Below are 19,455 nucleotides of genomic sequence, written 5' to 3'. Positions count from 1 at the left end.
CCGTAGCTTTGCCTTTGTGGGCGCTTGAAAAATTATATGTGAGGTTTAAGTAATGGGAACTTTGCCCTAGTGTATATTGTGGAAATATTTCATGATGCTGGCAGAATTTGATATGGTTTGATCACGTCAATGATTCTTATATGGAAGAGTCTAAAAATGAACAGATGCATCGGCACTCATCCGTCATCCATCAATTACTGTTTATAGTTAGAATTTATAGGCTGCAATACACCAGTTTTCTCTTACACTTTTTACATGTTCCCCCTCATTAATGACTGTGTGGACTGGGACTAAGGGAACATCAGGTTTGGCAAGTGTTGACGTACTGGGTGATGATCTTACAGGTGTGTGACCCATTGGCCACTATATTATATCTCTTTATGACATACATGGTTTGGAAATGCCAAAAATCTGAGCTGTAGGAAGCAGATAAGTAACGGGAAACAGTCACATTCCTCCCTGACCTTGTCAGTGTGTTATGAATGCAGTCCTAAGTTCACACCTGTATCTGCTGGCACTGTCCATGTCCTGACCAAAGAGTCATTCAGAAAACCGAGCAACAAATCCCCATCTGGAATATTATTTTGCACATTTGCACGGCTATTTGGTTAAGGTTTCTACATAACTGTTCACTCATGATTTGTTAAAATGGAGACCTTTGTCGGTCAAGGTAAATTTTTCCTATTTTTCCTATTTCCTTCAACATTTTCGAGGGCCGCAGTATTTTGACTTATAGTTGGTCTTTTAAGGCTTATGCTATGAGAGGCTTCTTTTTTTGTCTTGACATTTTGGCCTTTTTATTTGCAGAGTGGGGGTATGTCAATTCCACCCATGAAGATGGTAAATCCAGTTGGCTCACGACTAAAGAGCGTCCAGCAAAGCAGTGGAGACAAGAGCAACAAGCACTCCAAACAAAGGATGGAGTACATGAGGATCCAGGGCCACCAGCAGGTAGTTTATCTCTAGAGAAGATGTGAGCACAAGGTTAGCACACACTGGCTCCCCTCTCATGTCTCATCCTAATCCTGCATCAGTCTGTGTGTTAAACCTTGTCACCAGGGCCATTTTGAGATCAGCACCATCTGTGTAATGTAAGACAACTGTTGGGCTTTTGATATCGTCTTACCATGCCTACCTCTTCTCTTGAAGAGTTGAACTATTTTGCAAGGAGCACACTATCTGCATGGCTATCTATATTAATAAAAAAACATCTTGAACTCTTGCTGTTTTTACTCCGACCACAGAGCTGTATAAAATACTGACACTTCCAGCCCTATAGAATTCACTCTTCAGTAGTCATCTCATTATAATTGCAAATCAGATTACAATGGAAGCGAACACCTATATGAACAGGGTCTTGAAAAAGTATTTATGCCTTGTGAACCTTTCCACATTTTTCATATTACATCCACAAACAAATGTATTTTATTGGGATCTTATGTTCAACAAATATTTGTGAAGTGTAAAGGAAATCATACATGGTTTTCTAAATATTTTAAAAACAGAAATATGAGAATTGTGATGTGCATTTGTATTCAGCCCCCATGTAGTTTGATACCCCTAAATAAAATCGTGAGTACTCAATTGCCTCCAGAAGTCACCTAATTAGTAAATTGAGTCCAATGGCATGTAATTTATTTTCAGTATACACACGTTGTCAAAATTGTTGGTACCCCTTGTTTAATGAAAGAAAATCTCGCAATGGTCACAGAAATAACTTGAATCTGACAAAAGTAATAATAAATTAAAAAAATCTATGAAAATGAACAAATGAAAGTCAGACATTGCTGCTTTTCACCCAGGCTTCCACAGAATTTAAAAAATAAAATAAAACTCATGAAATAGGCCTAGACAGAAATGATGGTCCATTAACTTAATATTTTGTTGCCCAACCTTTTGAGGCAATCACTGCAATCAAACGATTCCAGTAACTGTCAATGAGACTTCTGCACCTCTCGACAGATATCCTGGCCCACTCCTCAAGAGCAAACTGCTACTGTTATCTCTTGTTTGAAGGTTGCCTTTTCCAGACGGCATGTTTCAGCTCTCTCCAAAGATGCTCAGAAGGCCACTTCAGCATAGTCCAATGTTTTCCTCTTAGCCATTCTTGGGTGTTTTTAGCTGTGTGTTTTGGGTCATTATCCTGCTGCAAGACATATTACCTGCAACTGAGACCAAGCTTTCTGTGCAGCACATTTCTCTCTAGAATCCCTTAATAGTCTTGAGATTTCATTGTACCCTGCACAGATTCAAGACATCCTGTGCCAGATGCAGCAAAGCAGCCCCAGAACATAACAGAGCCTCCTCCATATTTCACAGTAGGAAAAGGGGTTCTTTTCTTGATATGCTTAATTTTTCCGTCTGTGAACATAGAGCTGATCTGCCTTGCCAAAAGTTCCATTTTTGTCTCATTTGTCCATACGAAATTCTCCCAGAAGCTTTGTGGCTTGTCAACATGTAGTTTGGCAAATTCCTTGAGCTTGAAGGTCACTTTTAATCTCTTTTAGAAGTTTTTCTGGGCTCTTTTGTTACCATTCGTATTATCCGTCTCTTTGATTTGTTATGAATTTTCCGATCACATCCAGGGAGGTTGGCTACAGTCCCATGGATTTTAAATTTCTGAGTAATATGTGCAACTGTAGTCACAGGAACATCAAGCTGCTTGGAGATAGTCGTATAACTTTTACCTTTAACATGCTTGTGTATCATTTTCTTTCTAATCTCCTGAGACAACTTTTTCCCTCACTTCCTCTGGCCATGCTGAGTGTGGTACACACCATGTCACCAAACAGCACAGTGAGTATCTGTAGCCCTATATACAGGTCCACTGACTGATTACAAGATTGTACACACTTGTGATGCTAATTAGTTGACACACCTTGATTTAACATGTCTTTTTTGTCACATTACTTTCAGGGGTACCATCATTTCTGTCCAGGCCTGTTTCATGAGTTTTATTTTTAAAAAATGTATGTGGAAGCATGGTTGAAAAGCAATGTCTGACTTTCATTTGTTCATTTTCATAGATTATTTTTTTTTTTTTTAAAAACAAAATGTTTTTATTAAAGATTTTATACAATACAAAAATCATGCACATTCGGGGTCAACATAACCCCAAAATCCCCGTCCCTCCATCCCCCCAAATGGGAAACCAAAGAAAAACAATCACATATTTGACTGTGCACCACCCGTAGTATATGGATGTCGTAGTTCTCTATAGGGAATACAATGATCGATGGTCAATGTTATAACAAAGGTTCGGGGTCATCCACATTCTTATCCCAGTTAACATCATGTATGCCTAAAGTTAGGCTCGAACAGGCAAAGAGATCAGAGAAGGGGATTACAGTTCCTGCAGCCATACAACATTTCAGTTATTTATACCATAGTTTAAAACAAGCCCAATCGGAACCTAAATAAATCCCTAGATGCCAGACCAGAGTGGTCTATCCACGGGGCCCAGATCTTTTCAAATTTAGTCATACAATTTCTTTTTAAATATATTCCTTTCTCCAGATTGACTATCCTATTGACCTTGTTAACAAACTCTGATATAGTTGGAACCTGGTCAGAAATCCAATATTGTGCTATTAATTTCCTTGCCATATATAGCATACGGGCAACCGCCACTTTACCCTCCTCCTCCACCTTCAGGTCTTCGATATACCCCAGTATACATACAAAGGGGGTGAGGCTCAGATCTATGGTATACACTCTATTAATGATTGAAGTCACGCCTCTCCAAAACACCTCCAAGCTTGGGCAGGACCACATCATGTTGAGCATGGACGCTGAGTCCTCTCCACATCGTGGACAGGTGGGATCCGGTCTGGCACCTATGTCAAATAAAAATTTTGGAGTGCGATAGACTCGATGGATCACATACAGGTGAGACAATCTGTAGGTTTCCCCAAAGACAGGTCAGGTGTTCTTTCAAGTATTTCCTCCCACTGATTGTCCTCAATAGGCCCTAGCTCCTGTTCCCATGTCTCTTTAGAGTTCAATGAATGATGCATTAACAACCTGTCCAGTACTTCACCATACAATACCGATATCAAGCCAGATGAACCCTTTGAGAAAGCAATTCTCTGAATTATTCTGTTACATTGGATCGTATGGCCGGCTATACTAGCTTCAGCACGGTATGCATGTCTTAATTGGAGGTATTTATAGAATTTACCATTCAAAATCCCAAACTCTTAATTGTAGCGTGGATAACTCCTTAAAGTTATCTCCTTCCAGTAACTGGGTGAGTCTGACCAACCCTCTCCCCTTCCAGACTCCAAACCCCTCTAGTTTATTTAGGTTGGGCAGCCATGGGGTGTCCCAGACATAGGTAAACTGCGAAGGCCCCTTGATGTCCTGCATGTCTTTAATTTTAACCCACAGCTTATGTATCAACAGAAGGGTAGGCGTAGTTTCCAGGGACGACTTAAATCTACCTGATTCCAGGACCTCGTAAAGACTAGATGACTTCAAATGTTGCTGTAGTAAAATTTTCTGCGGGCCCCCCCCCGGGTCATCCTACCCTCGAATATGTTGCATCTGGGCGGCTGCAAAGTATGCCCATGGATTTGGCACTGAGAGTCCTCCATTTTGTTTGTTCCTCTTTAACGTTTCTGATTTAATTCTTGGACTACGCCGCCCCCAAATCAATTCCCTAAAAAGTGAGTTAACTTTATAGAAGTATTTCTGGGGTATCCAATGTGGGGAATTATGTAGGACGTACAGCAGCTGAGGCATCCAAATCATTTTCACCAGGTTCGCCCGTCCCACCACCGACAGAGGTAGCTGGGTCCATATGTCAACTTTGTCCTTACATTTTTTAAGGATTGGGGTCAAATTGAGTATAGTGTAATCATTCACTCTGGCAGTAACGTTAATTCCCAAGTATTTGAATTGCGAGGAGATTTGCAATCCTGACGAAGCATATCTAGGGATGCCATCCGGGTTATCCACAGGGAGTAACACAGACTTCCCCCAACTTATAGCCAGCCCGGAATATCTCCCAAATTTCTGAATCAACTCCATGGCCATTGGTAATGAGACCGATGCATCCAACAAAAAGAGGAGAGTATCATCCGCATATAGAGCCACTTTTTTCTCTTCGTCTCTTCTTCTAAAGCCCGCTATATTTGGATGTCTGCGCAGAATCTCAGCCATGGGCCCTATAGCCATTGCAAACAGAAGAGGTGAAAGAGGACACCCCTGACGAGTGCCCATGGTCAGGTTAAATGTTAGAGTAAGCCTGCCATTAACACGAATTCTGGCAGTGGGCCTGCCATATAATAATTTCACCCAGGAGATAAAGTCCTCGCCCAGCCCAAACTTACGAAGGACCGCCCATAGAAAGTTCCACTCAATAGAATCGAATGCTTTGGCTGCATCTAGGGAGCAGGTAACTATGTCCCCCGGGTTATCTACTGGGAGTTGTAGATTGAGGTGAAGGCGCCTGATGTTAAAAGCTGTAGATATAGAGGGCATAAAGCCGGACTGGTCAGAATGAATCAGAGAGGAAATCACCTTGTTCAATCTAGCTAGATGCCAATACCTTGGCTATAATTTTAATATCAGTGGTAAGGAGAGATATTGGTCTATATGAATCGGGAAGTAAGGGGTCCTTACCTGGTTTAAGTATGACTACGACAATTGCCTCCTGCATTGATGGAGGAAGGTGGCCTGTCTCGACCGCCCTCCAGAACGTTTCCAAGAGTTGCAGTAATAGGATGTCCCCGAATTTTTTGTATATTTCTATGGGAAGACCATCCGATCCCGGGGACTTCCCATTAGACATAGAAGTCACCGCCAGCTGCAGTTCCTCCAATTGCAGTGGGCCATTCAGGTAGACCCGATCCGTCTCAGCTAGCCTAGGGAGAGATATGTCCTCAAGATATGAGTCAATCTGATCCTCATTAAAGCTTAGTTTGGAAGTATATAGTTGCTGATAGAAGTCAGTAAAAACCTGCAAAATCCTCTCTGACTCACTGACCACAGATCCCGTGGAGTCCCTTATCGCCCCAACGAAGGAATTTCCTTGCTGTGCCCTAGCTATCACAGCTAATAGATGCCCTGCCTTTTCCCCCTCTTCGAAAAATGTATGCTGCGAAAACATCCCCCTATTCTTGGCCTTTTCCCTAAGGTGAATGTCATATGACTTCTGGGACTCCTTCCACTCCAACAGATTCTGGGTGGTTGCTGATTCTATGTACTGGCGTTCCGTAGACTGAACCCTGTCCCGAAGAAATATCCCAAACTGACGTGACCAGATCTTAGATCTGCTAATCCCTTGTATCAATGCCCCTCTCAAACAAGCCTTCATGGCATCCCATACAATATTTTGAGAAATATCTTCCCGGACATTTTCTTTAAAGTAATGGTTTAAGGTTAGAACAATGGGGTCAGTCTCAATAATTTGCAGCCAAAAAGGGTTCAGGGACCAGGTGGCAAGGGCCCTATCAGGCTCAGGGATAAGTCGGAGGCAGGTCACCATGGGCGAATGATCCGAGATGGCTCTAGGTAGGTAAGATACCGACTCCCGGAGACCCCAGTGTCATGTCAATTCTGGATAGGGATTCGTGTGATTTAGAATAGCAGGAGAATTGGCAAACCCCTGGATGTCTAACCCTCCACACATCCATCAGTGCCAGATCTTTTATCGTCTCACCAAAACTTGAAATAGGCAATATCGCCAGAGACGGGTCATTGTTAAATTTGTCCCAATATGGGTGAATAGTATTATTAAAATCTCCCATGCATAACACCTGTACACCCGAATTCTACTGCATAGCCTCAGTCACCTTCTTTATGATCCCGCTATTATAGGGTGGAGGAATGTATACCCCTATTAATAACAACTCTTTGTTCAGAATTTTACACCGGACCCAGAGAAACCTCCCCTCTCTGTCAACCTTTGATGCTATGGGTTCAAACGGTATGGCTCTATGCACCAATAGGCTGACCCCCCTGGAGTAAGATGAAAAAGTAGAATGGTAACTATGGCTAATCCATGATCTATTCAGGTATGTTATTTTTTCCTCATCTAGGTGGGTTTCTTGTAGACAGACTATAGCAGGAAAATGATCCCTGACAAAATCCATAACAGCCGCCCTCTTCGTGGGATCACCTAAACCACGGACATTCCACGTTAAGATATTAACCTTCCCCGCCATACCAGACAAATAAAAACAGTTTGCTCTTCCAACAATCTCCCAATGACAGCAAAATCATGTGGAGAACCACGACATTGGCAATATCATACAATTTTAGTTTCCCATAAAACCCAAAAGAAAAAACACATTCAAAAACAATGAGGCCGAACAACAGCCTAACAACCATGACCAATAACATGTTGACAGTAGGGTCTATTAAAATACTCCTTCCTCTCCAGTAGGAGTCCAGACCAAGAAATAAACTACTGTCCAAAACCACCCTTCCTACCCTTTGGGGACTGTGCGCTACTCAAAGGACCCTGTTAGTCTGTGGCAAGCTCCTTTTTAAGACTTGATATAAGACTACTTTCTACGTGCAGTGTTGTGGCGCAACCCCCCTCCCCCACAGCACATCCCAACATCCCCCCATCCCCCCCACACAACAATGACCATATAGAAATCCCAGCAGTAGCGGGGAGAGAAAGAAGGAGAAAGGAGCATAGAAGGAGACAAAGGGGGAAGAGGTGGGACAGAGGGCAAGGGGGAAAGAGGGAGAAGTACAGGAGAGCAGTTAATGAAGCCCGTGGACCAAAGGAGGCCCCGGGAGACATGCTTGTGTCAGGCAATATAACATAGTCATGACAAACCTCTCCTCTTTCTATTCATAAAACTGCATTTCCATATCCCCCCCCCAACATGAATCCCCAACAATGCAGCCTCCCCGCAGTTCAAATATAGAATTAAAAAGGAGAGAGGGAGAGAGAGAGAAAAGGAAAAAAAGGAGGGGGGGGTGGAACACCACCCACAGAGGGGAAGCTAAAGAAAGCCTGAGGACCATAGGTAGCCCCGGGTGACAAACTTTGAATTCAGAAATACAATATAACCAATTCTTCAGGTAGAATGATCACCCAAGTGTAGTTGTCAACATAGAGCAGCAGTCATCTTCATTCAACAGGTGGGCTCCGCTGCTTCCTTGAATCCCGGATGGTTTTCTCATGTTAATCCAACCAGCCCTGTGCGTCCTTTGGAGCTTCGAAAAAATGTGTAGAATTCATAGCCACCACTCGGAGTCGTGCAGGATACAGCATCGAATAGGGTATATCCAGCTGGCGTAATCTACGTTTAATGTCCAGAAACTGTGCCCTCTTTTTTTGGACCTCTGCCGAGTAGTCAGGAAAAAGTGACACTTTCTGACCATTTATAGAGAGGTTTGGGATATTTATTGCTGCTCTTAGAATGTTATCTCTATCTCTGTACTGCAGGATCTTCATAAGCACCGTGCGCGGAAGGGCCCCTGGCGGGAGGGGTCTGGTAGGGACCCTATGAGCCCGCTCAATAGCAAATAATGGGGTCAACATATCCTTTCCAAAAGTCTGTATAATCCAATCTTCAAAATATTCAGCAGGTCTTGTTCCCTCCGCTCTCTCCGGCACTCCCACTAGACGGATGTTACTTCTGCGCAGGTGGTTCTCCAGGTCATCCTATTTAGCCTGGATGGCTTCAATATTTCTGCCGTATATCTGCATCTTTTGCGACATGGGCCACAGTACATCATCCATTTTGCTTACTCTATCCTCCAGGGCAGTGGTTCTTTCAGCCTGTTGCTTCATGTCTTTTTCTCACACTAGCCAAATCTCTAGTGAGACAGCCCACCTGGAATGTGAGGTTATTGAGGGAGGTGATGCAGACTCCTATAGCCGCCATAATATCGAACAAAGTGGGTTCTCTTTGGAGTTCTGCACTTTCCTGGGCAGAGGGGTTTAAATGCGGGGATTTTTGCTGCAGACCATCTTTTAACTGTGATGGGGGGGTAGAGACAGGCTCTCTTCTTCATCCTCCATTATGGCTTGTGGGTCCTGCAGTTCCTGGGCCTTCTCCTGCCGCTGCTGCTTAGCAGGTGACCCAGAGGTTGTCCCTTTAGTGCCAGATTCCGGGCCTGGGGAGCTATGTCTGGCAAATTGAGCCAGGCATCCTGCAGCAGTTCTCTGTGATGCTGCAACTCTGCCTCCTTTTCCTGCCATCCCAGCACCTGTGGCGCCATCTTGTGTAGCCTTCCCCGCGCTTCTGGGTGGACCCATCTTGCCTCTGTTCTCCCCCACTTCCAGTGCACACACCCAGGGATCCCCTCTGCAGCCCCTCACTCACCGCCGCCGGCTCCGGTGCTCCCCCTCCTCTAAGACACATGGAGAAGATGAAGCTGGAGGGCACTAGGACCCAGGAACACCTCGCCCTCAGTCCAGCAATTACCCGGCTGATATCTCCCCGCCGGCACTGTTTCTCTTCCTGACCGTCGCTGGAATAGTGCACTGCAGCTCCAGGTCTTGCTGTAGGTAAGCTCCCGGCTCGTTCCTCTCAGCGGGCCCATTCCACGCTCCTCCGTCCCCTCTGACCTCCGTGCGCAAGATGGCCGCCGCTACCTGAAAGCCCAGCAGGGTTCCAGCGTCTGACACTGCTCCTGGCTTTCCCAGCAGCCACACCGCACCTCCGATCACTCCACTGCTTGTGCTCCACTCCAGGGGCCCTCAGGGGAACAATTGCAGCCCCCCCTCCGGTATATCAGCAGGATTCACCGACAGGATAACTGAGCTCGCCACAAACACGTCCTCCTAGCTCCAGACCATAGCCGCGCCCCCAGATTTTTTATTATTACTTTTGTCAGATTAAAGTTATTTCTGTGACCATTGGGGTTTTTCTTTCATTTAACAAAGGGTACCAACAATTTTAATCACGTGTGTAAATACAGCTTTTCTGTGAAGGCCACAAAATTTTGATTGAGAACATTAGGCATCAAATAGTATCATAAAAACCAAGGAACACATCAGACAAGCCAGGGGTAAAGTTGTGGGAAGAGTAAAGTAGGATTAGATTTAAAAAAAAACAAAAACCCCAAGCTCTAAACATCTCAAGGATATTCAATTCATCATCCAATAATAGAAGGCGTATGCCACAACTGCAAACCTACGAAGACATGGCCGTTAATGTAAACTGACATGCCAAGTAAGATCATTAATTTGAGAAGCAACCAAGAGGCCCATGGTCACTCTGCAGGAGCTGCAGAGATTCACAGCTCAGGTGAGAGAATCTATCCACAGGACAACTATTATACATATACTCCACAAATCTAGCCTTTTATGGAAGAGTGCAAAATAGAAAGCAATTTTTGATAGCAAACCATAAGAAGTGCAATTGCAAAAAGCCATGTAGGGGACACAGCTCGCATGTGAAAGATGATGTTCTGAACAGATGAGACCAAAGTGGGTCTTTTTGGGCTAAATGGAAAACACTGTGTAACAGAAAAATAACAATGCACATAACCCAGAAAACACCATCCCCACCATCAAATGTGGTGGTGGAAGCATCATACATGTGCGAATGCTTTTCTTCATCAAGGACAGGGAAACTGGTCAATGTTGATGAGAAGATAAATAGAGCTAAATACAGAACAATCCTGGAGGAAAACTTGTTAGAGCAGTGGTCCTCAAACTTTGGCTTGGGAGCCACATATGGCTCGGAGGCACAGTCTCCAGATGGTAACTTATGTGAGTAGCCCCGCACAGAAGAGCAGATCTGAATGCCCATATACTAGCTATGGGAGATTAGAGATAATTTAAGTATGGTAAACTGGAGACAGGATGGTACTACATGTCAAAGGATTTGCTTGAAGCTGGATGTGACAGTGTGGTGGGCATGCTTGATTTCAGAATACTGAATGGAGGTATTGTGGGAACTATTGGTATACTGCTTTGGTGTGATTTCTGTGAAAAAGCTTTGGCTAGAATTATACCAGTAACGGGAGCTTTGGGTATCACTACTGTGAGAGAGAGCAGGATCTAAATGTGGCTCACGACCCTCTCTCAGAGCTAAATGTGGCTCTCAAAGTCAGAAAGTTTGGGGACCTCTGAGTTAGACCCGCAACACACATCCGTTTTTTTTGTACGTGTGCGGTACGTATTTGCACGTACCGGAGACACGTACACACGGAGACCCATGTTATTCAATGGTAGATGGCACACACACGTAAAATCACACAGAACATGTGTCCGTGTGATAAGTACGTGTGTGCGCTTTTCTGCACGGACGACATGTCCGTTTTTGGCAGGCAGCATGCAGGCACGGACCCGCTAAAGTCTATGGGTCCGTGCCTGCACGGACCGCACACGGAGTATGTCCGTGTTCAGCACGTTTCGTGCGTGTGCGTTTTTACACTAGCGATCTTATTTTTATTTTTTTTTAAATTAAATTCAGTATACTTACCTTTTTTTCTGCTGTTCTCAGTCATACTTACATTGGCGCTCGGTTTTTTTCTTCCCCCGGCTCATACCGCTCCCCGATCACCAGCGCGGCGAGGAACAGCTGTGCAGAGAATACGCGGCAACAATTACTTTGAATATGTCTGCCGCTCATTAATCAATCTCGTATTCCCTGCTTTCCCCACCCACAGACGCCTGTGATTGGTTGTAGTCAGCCCCCCACGCTGAGTGACAGGTGTCTCACTGCACCCAATCATAGCAGCCGGTGGGCGTGTCTATACTGTGCAGGAAAATAAATAAATAAATAATTTTAAAAAAATGGTGTGCGGTCCCCCCCAATTTTAATACCAGCCAGATAAAGCCATACGGCTGAAGGCTGGTATTCTCAGGATGGGAAGCCCCACGTTATGGGGAGCCCCCCAGGCTAACAATATCAGTCAGCAGCCGCCCAGAATTGCCGCATACATTATATGCGACAGTTCTGGGACTGTACCCGGCTCTTCCCGATTTGCCCTGGTGCATTGGCATTCGGGGTAATAAGGAGTTTTTGGCAGCCCATAGCTGCCAATAAGTCCTAGATTAATCATGTCAGGCGTCTCCCCGAGATACCTTCCATGATTAATCTGTAAATTACAGTAAATAAACACACACACCCGAACAATCCTTTATTAGAAAAAAAAAAAACACTAACAAATTGCCTTGTTCACCAATTTTATAAGCCCGAAAAAGCCCTCCATGTCCTGCGTAATCCAGGATGGTCCAGCGTCGCTTCCAGCTGTGCTGCATGAAGGTGACCGGAGCTGCAGAAGACACCGCCGCTCCTGTCAGCTCCATGCAGCTAATGAAGGGAATAGCACGATCAGCTGTATTCAGTGTTGGCCGCGAGTAACCTCAGTGACAGCTCAGCTGATCGCGCTATTCCCTTTATTAGATTAAACAAAAAAGGATCAAACATGGATAAATAATGGTATGTAAAGGGCCACTCAGGATTAAGTTATGCAAAAAGGAGAAGGTTCTGAGTTTAAGTAGGCCATGCATAGTAAATGAGTAAAGAGTGCAACTATAATAATGCAAAATATTTATTTAGAAAAATATATAACATGAAGCACTTTCATTTTACATAAGACCATATTAAATACAGATAGGTGAATAAGAATACAGAGTCAGATTAATCCCTGTTAAGGACCTCAGCAGCATAAATTAGAAGGGTATGGCTCAAGTCCCCCTGCATGTGGTCTATGGATCAAGTCATACATAAGGATCTCCACATAGAAGACCCAAAGAGATTTCCAAGTGGGGAAGAAAGTAGATCCAGCCCTACAAAGAGGGACCAAGCTTACCCATATGTAAAGTACAAGTGTCGCCGCTGCAAGAGGTCCTATGGGGAAAGAAGAAAGCCCCGACGCGTTTCGCAATGCTTCCTCGGGGGGCTGTGCGATCATAAATGATGAGCCTCACCTTATATATCCACCCAGATAAAGTTTATAATTACCGCCGTTTTTAGCGCCGCATGCGCAGTAGCGGTGTCCACGGCTCGCACGTCACTTCCGGGTCTCCCCGGCGGAAGTGACGTCCACAAGGGGGATTACACTTCTCGCCGTAACGGAGCTCCTCAGCGCGCGCGAGATCGTGAACAGTACTGGGCATGCGTGAGCACGTGCGGCCATTTTGGATATGGTCAAAGTTGTGGGCAAGTATAAAAAAGATGTATAAGACGTCAATTCATCACTCATATCATTAGAGAATGTGCACAATTAGTCTCAATAGAGTATAGATAGTGCATATAACAACAGAGGCAATGAATTAAATAGTCAAAAACGCATATATATATGTGCGCACATATCAGGATATATAGGTCCACAGTGTCACATACCCACAGATTCATAATTGAAAGGGGAGAGTATATAAGTATATTTGGTGTATGAGGGGCCGCAAAACACGCCTCCCACATCTACATCAATGCGCAATGTGGACATAGATATCCTAATCATATGCAAGGATCAATCAGATTAACAGATTGAAAGAATGATTCCCACCATATCCATTGCATAGTGTGCTCAGTTGTATACTTCAATTACATTCAAAGAATAATATACTTATCCACATATGTGCCTATAATCATGTCCCTGCGCATAACATACATACTTGCATATAACAAAATGCCTGTGTACATACACCGCATGCACACCCGCATAGAACATGCTATATAACAACAAAGCACTGTTGATGAAATGGTCCAGAGGGCTTTATAAGAGTGGAGTTCGGGTCCCAATAGGTAAATATCAAGGGTAGACGTTCATCAGTGCCCACATATAATGTCCAAGGGAGAATATAAATGGAGGTCCATCACATAGATCACATCTTAAAGTAAAAAAACAGAGAAAAAAAGAAGATTAAAAACATTTAAAAAACAACAAGAGGGAAAATTGAACAGATTCCCTCCCCAGAGAGCCCGGATATATATATCTCACAAAAATGAAGAAAAACTCATTTTTTCATTAAGGCCAATAGGAGCCATGGTCCCTAAGCGCACTATCCAAGAACACTCCCGTTGGGAGAGGATTTTGCCGTAGTCCCCACCTCTAGTTCCTAGATGAATGACATCTATACCCCTTACTTTAAAGTTTTTAGGGTCACACCCATGTTTTAGTTTATGATGTCTTGGTAAGGTTTTCAATTGGGGATCATCTAGGTCAATATTTACCGCTGCCAGGATTCCCCTCACGTGTTCCCGCGTGCGGAACCTTAGCTCACGAGTAGTGAGCCCAATGTATATCTTACCGCATCCACATGTGGCATAGTATATAACGTTTTCTGTGTGGCAGGTGATATGTTGTTGTATCCGAAATTCGGATTTCCCATCTGCCGACACAAATGACGTTGCCCTGATCATGTTGCGGCATGCAATGCAGGACCCACATGGGAAGAATCCTTTGGCGGGCTCACCAACACCAAAAATACGCGGTATTGTAGCCACGTAATGACTTTGAACCAACTTGTCACGCAAATTCGGCGCACGTCGAGATGTCATTAGAGGCCTCGACGGTATTAATGCCCCAATAGATGGATCAGTTTTCAGAACACCCCAATGACGTTTCAATATTGAGCACATCTCCTGCCACTGATCATTAAAAGTGGAAATGAAACGAACAGGCGGATAGGATCCCTCTTCCTCTCTTTTTCTAGGAATCAATAAATCAGTCCTCAGTGTGTTCCGGGCACGTCCATAGCCACGGCGCACACTCCTTCCACTATAGCCCCTCGTCAGGAATCTTTCCCGAAGGTCCTTGGCTTGTTGTTCGAAGAGGGTCTCAGTAGAGCATACTCTCCTGGCCCTCAAATATTGGCCAGTTGGAATTGCCGAAATTGTGGAAGGAGTGTGCGCCGAGGAGGCATGCAAAAGACTATTCACAGAGGTCTCTTTCCGAAAGATAGTTGTTTGGATAGAGTAGTCTGGATGCACCAAAATACGAATATCTAAAAAATCAATAGAACTCTTCTCACACTTAAAAGTAAGCTTAATGTTGAACTCATTAGAATTTAAATCATGAATAAATGCAGAAAACTCAGAAAAAGTGCCTTTCCAAAAAATCAAAACATCATCAATAAAACGGAGCCAGCACTGCGCCTGGGATGCGGTGGGCACGCCCTCGCCGAAAACCTCCCTCTCCCAATAACTCAGAAAGAGGTTTGCGTACGAGGGCGCACACGCCGCGCCCATCGCAGTGCCGCGCTCCTGTAAAAAGAAACGATCCTTAAAAAATAATTGTGAGTTAAAATAAAAGAAAGTAATTCCAAAATTAATTCAATCATTGGTGCATCCAGACTGCTCATCCCGAGGAAATATCTCACCGCCTGAAGTCCATGTTCGTGTTTTATCGAGGAGTACAGTGACTCAACGTCCACCGTGGCCAATATAACGTCCGGGTCCACAAAGATCCCATCGATCTGTCGCAGGACGTCCGTAGTATCCCTGACATAGGACGGCAAAGTCTGAACCAGAGGATGCAGGTAATGTTCAATAAACCTGCACACTGGCTCAGACAGCCCCCCAATGCCAGAGATAATCTGACTCTGTATTCTTATTCACCTATCTGTATTTAATATGGTCTTATGTAAAATGAAAGTGCTTCATGTTATATATTTTTCTAAATAAATATTTTGCATTATTATAGTTGCACTCTTTACTCATTTACTATGCATGGCCTACTTAAACTCAGAACCTTCTCCTTTCTGCGTATTCCCTTTATTAGCTGCGTGGAGCTGACAGGAGCGGCGGTGTCTTTTGCAGCTCCGGTCACCTTCATGCAGCACAGCTGGAAGCAACGCTGGACCATCGTGGATTACGCCGGACATGGAGGGCTTTTTCGGGCTTATAAAATTGGTGAACAAGGCAATTTGTTAGTGTTTTTTTCTAATAAAGGATTGTTCGGGTGTGTGTGTTTATTTACTGTAATTTACAGATTAATCATGGAAGGTATCTCGGGGAGACGCCTGACATGATTAATCTAGGACTTATTGGCAGCTATGGGCTGCCAAAAACTCCTTATTACACCGAATGCCAATGCACCAGGGCAAATCGGGAAGAGCCGGGTACAGTCCCAGAACTGTCGCATATAATGTATGCGGCAATTCTGGGCAGCTGCTGACTGATATTGTTAGCCTGGGGGGCTCCCCATAACGTGGGGCTCCCCATCCTGAGAATACCAGCCTTCAGCCGTATGGCTTTATCTGGCTGGTATTAAAATTGGGGGGGACCGCACACCGTTTTTTTTAAATTATTTATTTATTTATTTTACTGCACAGTATAGACACGCCCACCGGCTGCTGTGATTGGGTGCAGTGAGACACCTGTCACTCAGCGTGGGGGGCGTGTCTGACTGCAACCAATCACAGGCGTCTGTGGGTGGGGAAAGCAGGGAATACGAGATTGATTAATGAGCGGCCGGCATATTCAAAGTAATTGTTGCCGCGTATTCTCTGCACAGCTGTTCCTCGCCGCGCTGGTGATCGGGGAGCGGCAAGTATGAGAGAGGGCTGCTCACTTCAGTCACTCGGGGGATTAGCGGTCACTGGTGAATCCTTCTCAGGTGACCGCTAATCAGTATGCGGCACACAGACAGAGCCGCGGCATGACAATGAAGTCGGGTGAAGTTCACACGAGTTCATTCTCATCGCGCAACTCCGTCTGCTGTCAGCCGACATGTTTCAACGACATTGTGCAACACACAAACTGACATTCCACGTACACATACACGGGCATTTTACACACAAACATGGACATTTTACACGTACACACGGCTCGCATACGCCATCACACGGATGCCATACGTACCGGAGAAACGCCCAAAAAAAAACGGAACACGGACCCGAAAAACGGACCGTGTCACACGGACGTTTTTTATGCGGAAGTGTGTTTTAGGCCTCAGAGGCTGCAAAAGATTTGAGACAGGGTGTAAGTTCACCTTTCAGAACATACTGCTAGAGCTACAATGGATGATTTAGATCAAAGCAGATTCATGTGTGTGAGTGGCCCAGTCACAGTCCCGACCTAAATCCCATTGAGAAAGACTTGATAATTGCTGTTCACAGACTCACTCCATCCAATCTCACAAAGCTCGAGCTATTTTGGGTAAAAATGTTAGCCTCTACACTGTGGATGTGTAAAGGTTGTAGAACCATACCTCAAAAGACTTGCAGCAGTAATTACAGTAAAAGGTGGTCCTAGAAAGTATTGACTCAATGAGGCTGAATACACATGCAGGTCCCAATTTTCAGTTTTATATTAAAAACCTTAGAAATGTATGCATCACTTCCTTTACACTTCATAAATCCTTGCTACTTGTTGTTGGTATATCACATAAAATCACAATAAAATATGCTTACGTTTGTGGGTGTAACATGAAAAAATGTGGAAGTTCACGGGGTTTGAATACTTTTTCAAGGCACAGTAGATAATACAGGATCTACTATCACAATAGGTAATTATAATAGCTCACCTTCCTTTCACCTTCCTTTCTCAATGACCAGTACAAAGGTGTAACAGCATGCCATAAAAGTCACTGTGTAATCTTCCGATTTCAATTTCCCATGGTCCATGTGACTGGTGTAAAGTATAGCTCAAATGCTATCGTAAAATAACAGATAAATGATTTGTATCACTAGCTAAATAATAATCTGGATCATACATCCCCCGGCCCTTATCATTCACTAAAAGATCGACGATCTAAAGGGTGCTTTACACGCTGCGATATTGCTAACGATATATCGTCGGGGTCACATCATTAGTGAGGCACATCCAGCGCCGTTAGCGACATTGCAGCGTGTGACACCAAGGAGCGACGATCAACGATCTCAAAAGCGTCAAAAATCGTTGATCGTTCACACGTCGCACCTTTTCACAGTATCGTTGGTGGTGCATGCCGCTGGTGGTTCATCGTTCCTGCGGCATCACACATCGCTATGTGTGACACCGCAGGAACGACAAACATCAGCATGTTCCGGCCTCTCATCTCCGCGCCTCCTCTGCTATTGGGCGGCCGCTTAGTGACGCCGCAGTGACGGAAGGAAGGATAGTTCGGCGGTCACAGCGACGTCGCTGAAAAGGTATGTGCGTGTGACGCTGCCGTAGCGATAATGTTCGCTACGGCAGCGATCACCAAATGTCGCACGAACGACGGTGGCGGGTGCTATCGCGCACGACATTGCTAGCTTTCGCTAGCGATGTCTCAGGGTGTAAAGCACCCTTAAGAGAATAAAGGAACACTATAGGGTGCTTTGCACGCTGTGACATCGCTAGTGATAGCTAGCGATGTTGTGCGCGATAGCACCCGCCCCCGTCCTTCATGCGACATTTCGTGATCGCTGCCGTACCGAACATAATCGCTACGGCAGCGTCACACGCACATACCTTTTCAGCGACGTCGCTGTGACGATGGAACAATCCCTCCTTCAAGGGGGAGGTGCATTCGGCGTCATAGCGACGTCACTGCCGCGTCACTAAGCGGCCGCCCAATAGTAGAGGAGGGGCGGAGATGAGCGGCCGGAACATGCCGCCCACCTCCTTCCTTCCTCATTGCCGGTGGATGCAGGTAAGGAGATGTTCGTTGTTCCTGCGGTGTCACACATAGCGATGTGTGATGCCGCAGGAATGACGAACAACCAGCGGCATGCACCACCAACGATATTATGAAAAGGAACGACGTGTCAACGATCAACGATTTTTGACGCTTTTGCGATCGTTGATCGTCGCTCCTTTGTGTCACACGCTGCGATGTCGCTAACAGCGCTGGATGTGCGTCACTATCGACGTGACCCCGGCGATATATCGTTAGCGATGTCCCAGCGTGTAAAGCACCCTTAAGAGAGTAACTCAATACTTATAATTCCTTCACAAAAACTTCCTGACCATCTTTTCTAAATACTTTCTGAGTTGAGCCATTTCTCGGTTATTCCTCCTGAAAATGCAGAAATAAATTGACAAATGTTTTGGCATGCTGTTTAGGGACACTTTCCTTTGAAAACGGGAATGATAACATAGCTCAATGTATGTAATAATTTTCAAAAGGAATACTAGAGTGATAGTACAACACAGTTCTACAAAGAATTGAGGCATTCGTTTTGTTCTCATAAATAAAGAAACCATTACTATCATGATATATAATAATAATAATAATAATAATAATGATAAAAAATATATAAAAGAGATGTCACCCTTAAAGAGGTTGGCCACTATTTTTTTTTTTGTATTGATGGCCTACCCTTAGGAAACGCAATCAATATCAGATAGCAGTACGACACACTGCACCCCAAGGAAAGGCCAACTCTTTTAATAATGTGTCCATTTGAAGGGATAATGAATCAGGCCACAGAATGACTGCCCTGTGTTCCTTGCCAAGTCTCACATTTTCTATATCGTTTATTTCTTGTGTTTGCGTTATTTTTGTGTTCACTTTTCTCTTACTTATTATTTTTATGCCTCACGTGTGCCTGAAATTGCATTTTATCTCTGCCACCTACTCATCTACTCAGATTCCCATATTTCTGATGAGAGGCCA

General features: G+C 44.5%; 1 protein-coding gene across 17 annotated transcripts in view; it reads left to right on the top strand.

Annotated features, from left to right (window-relative positions):
• The window catches only part of SRCIN1 (SRC kinase signaling inhibitor 1), a 728,586-nt gene that overhangs the window by 698,807 nt on the left and 10,324 nt on the right, over positions 1-19,455 (top strand). For 16 of the 17 annotated variants that reach the window (XR_012754280.1, XR_012754279.1, XM_075350093.1 and 13 more), the window contains one exon: positions 808-951. Coding sequence is in view for 15 of the 17 variants with exons in the window: in XM_075350093.1 (XP_075206208.1) it covers positions 808-951 (144 nt within the window). In the remaining 2 variants the exon portion in view is untranslated. Of the gene's footprint in view, positions 1-807; positions 985-19,455 lie in introns of all 17 variants that reach the window. The other variant, XM_075350091.1, reaches the window with a different exon arrangement.

The sequence above is a fragment of the Anomaloglossus baeobatrachus genome, chromosome 5, assembly GCF_048569485.1.
Source record: "Anomaloglossus baeobatrachus isolate aAnoBae1 chromosome 5, aAnoBae1.hap1, whole genome shotgun sequence".
Classification (NCBI taxonomy): domain Eukaryota; kingdom Metazoa; phylum Chordata; class Amphibia; order Anura; family Aromobatidae; genus Anomaloglossus; species Anomaloglossus baeobatrachus.
The sequence above is the reverse complement of the archived record's forward strand: the minus strand, read 5'-3'. Positions and strand labels throughout refer to the sequence as shown.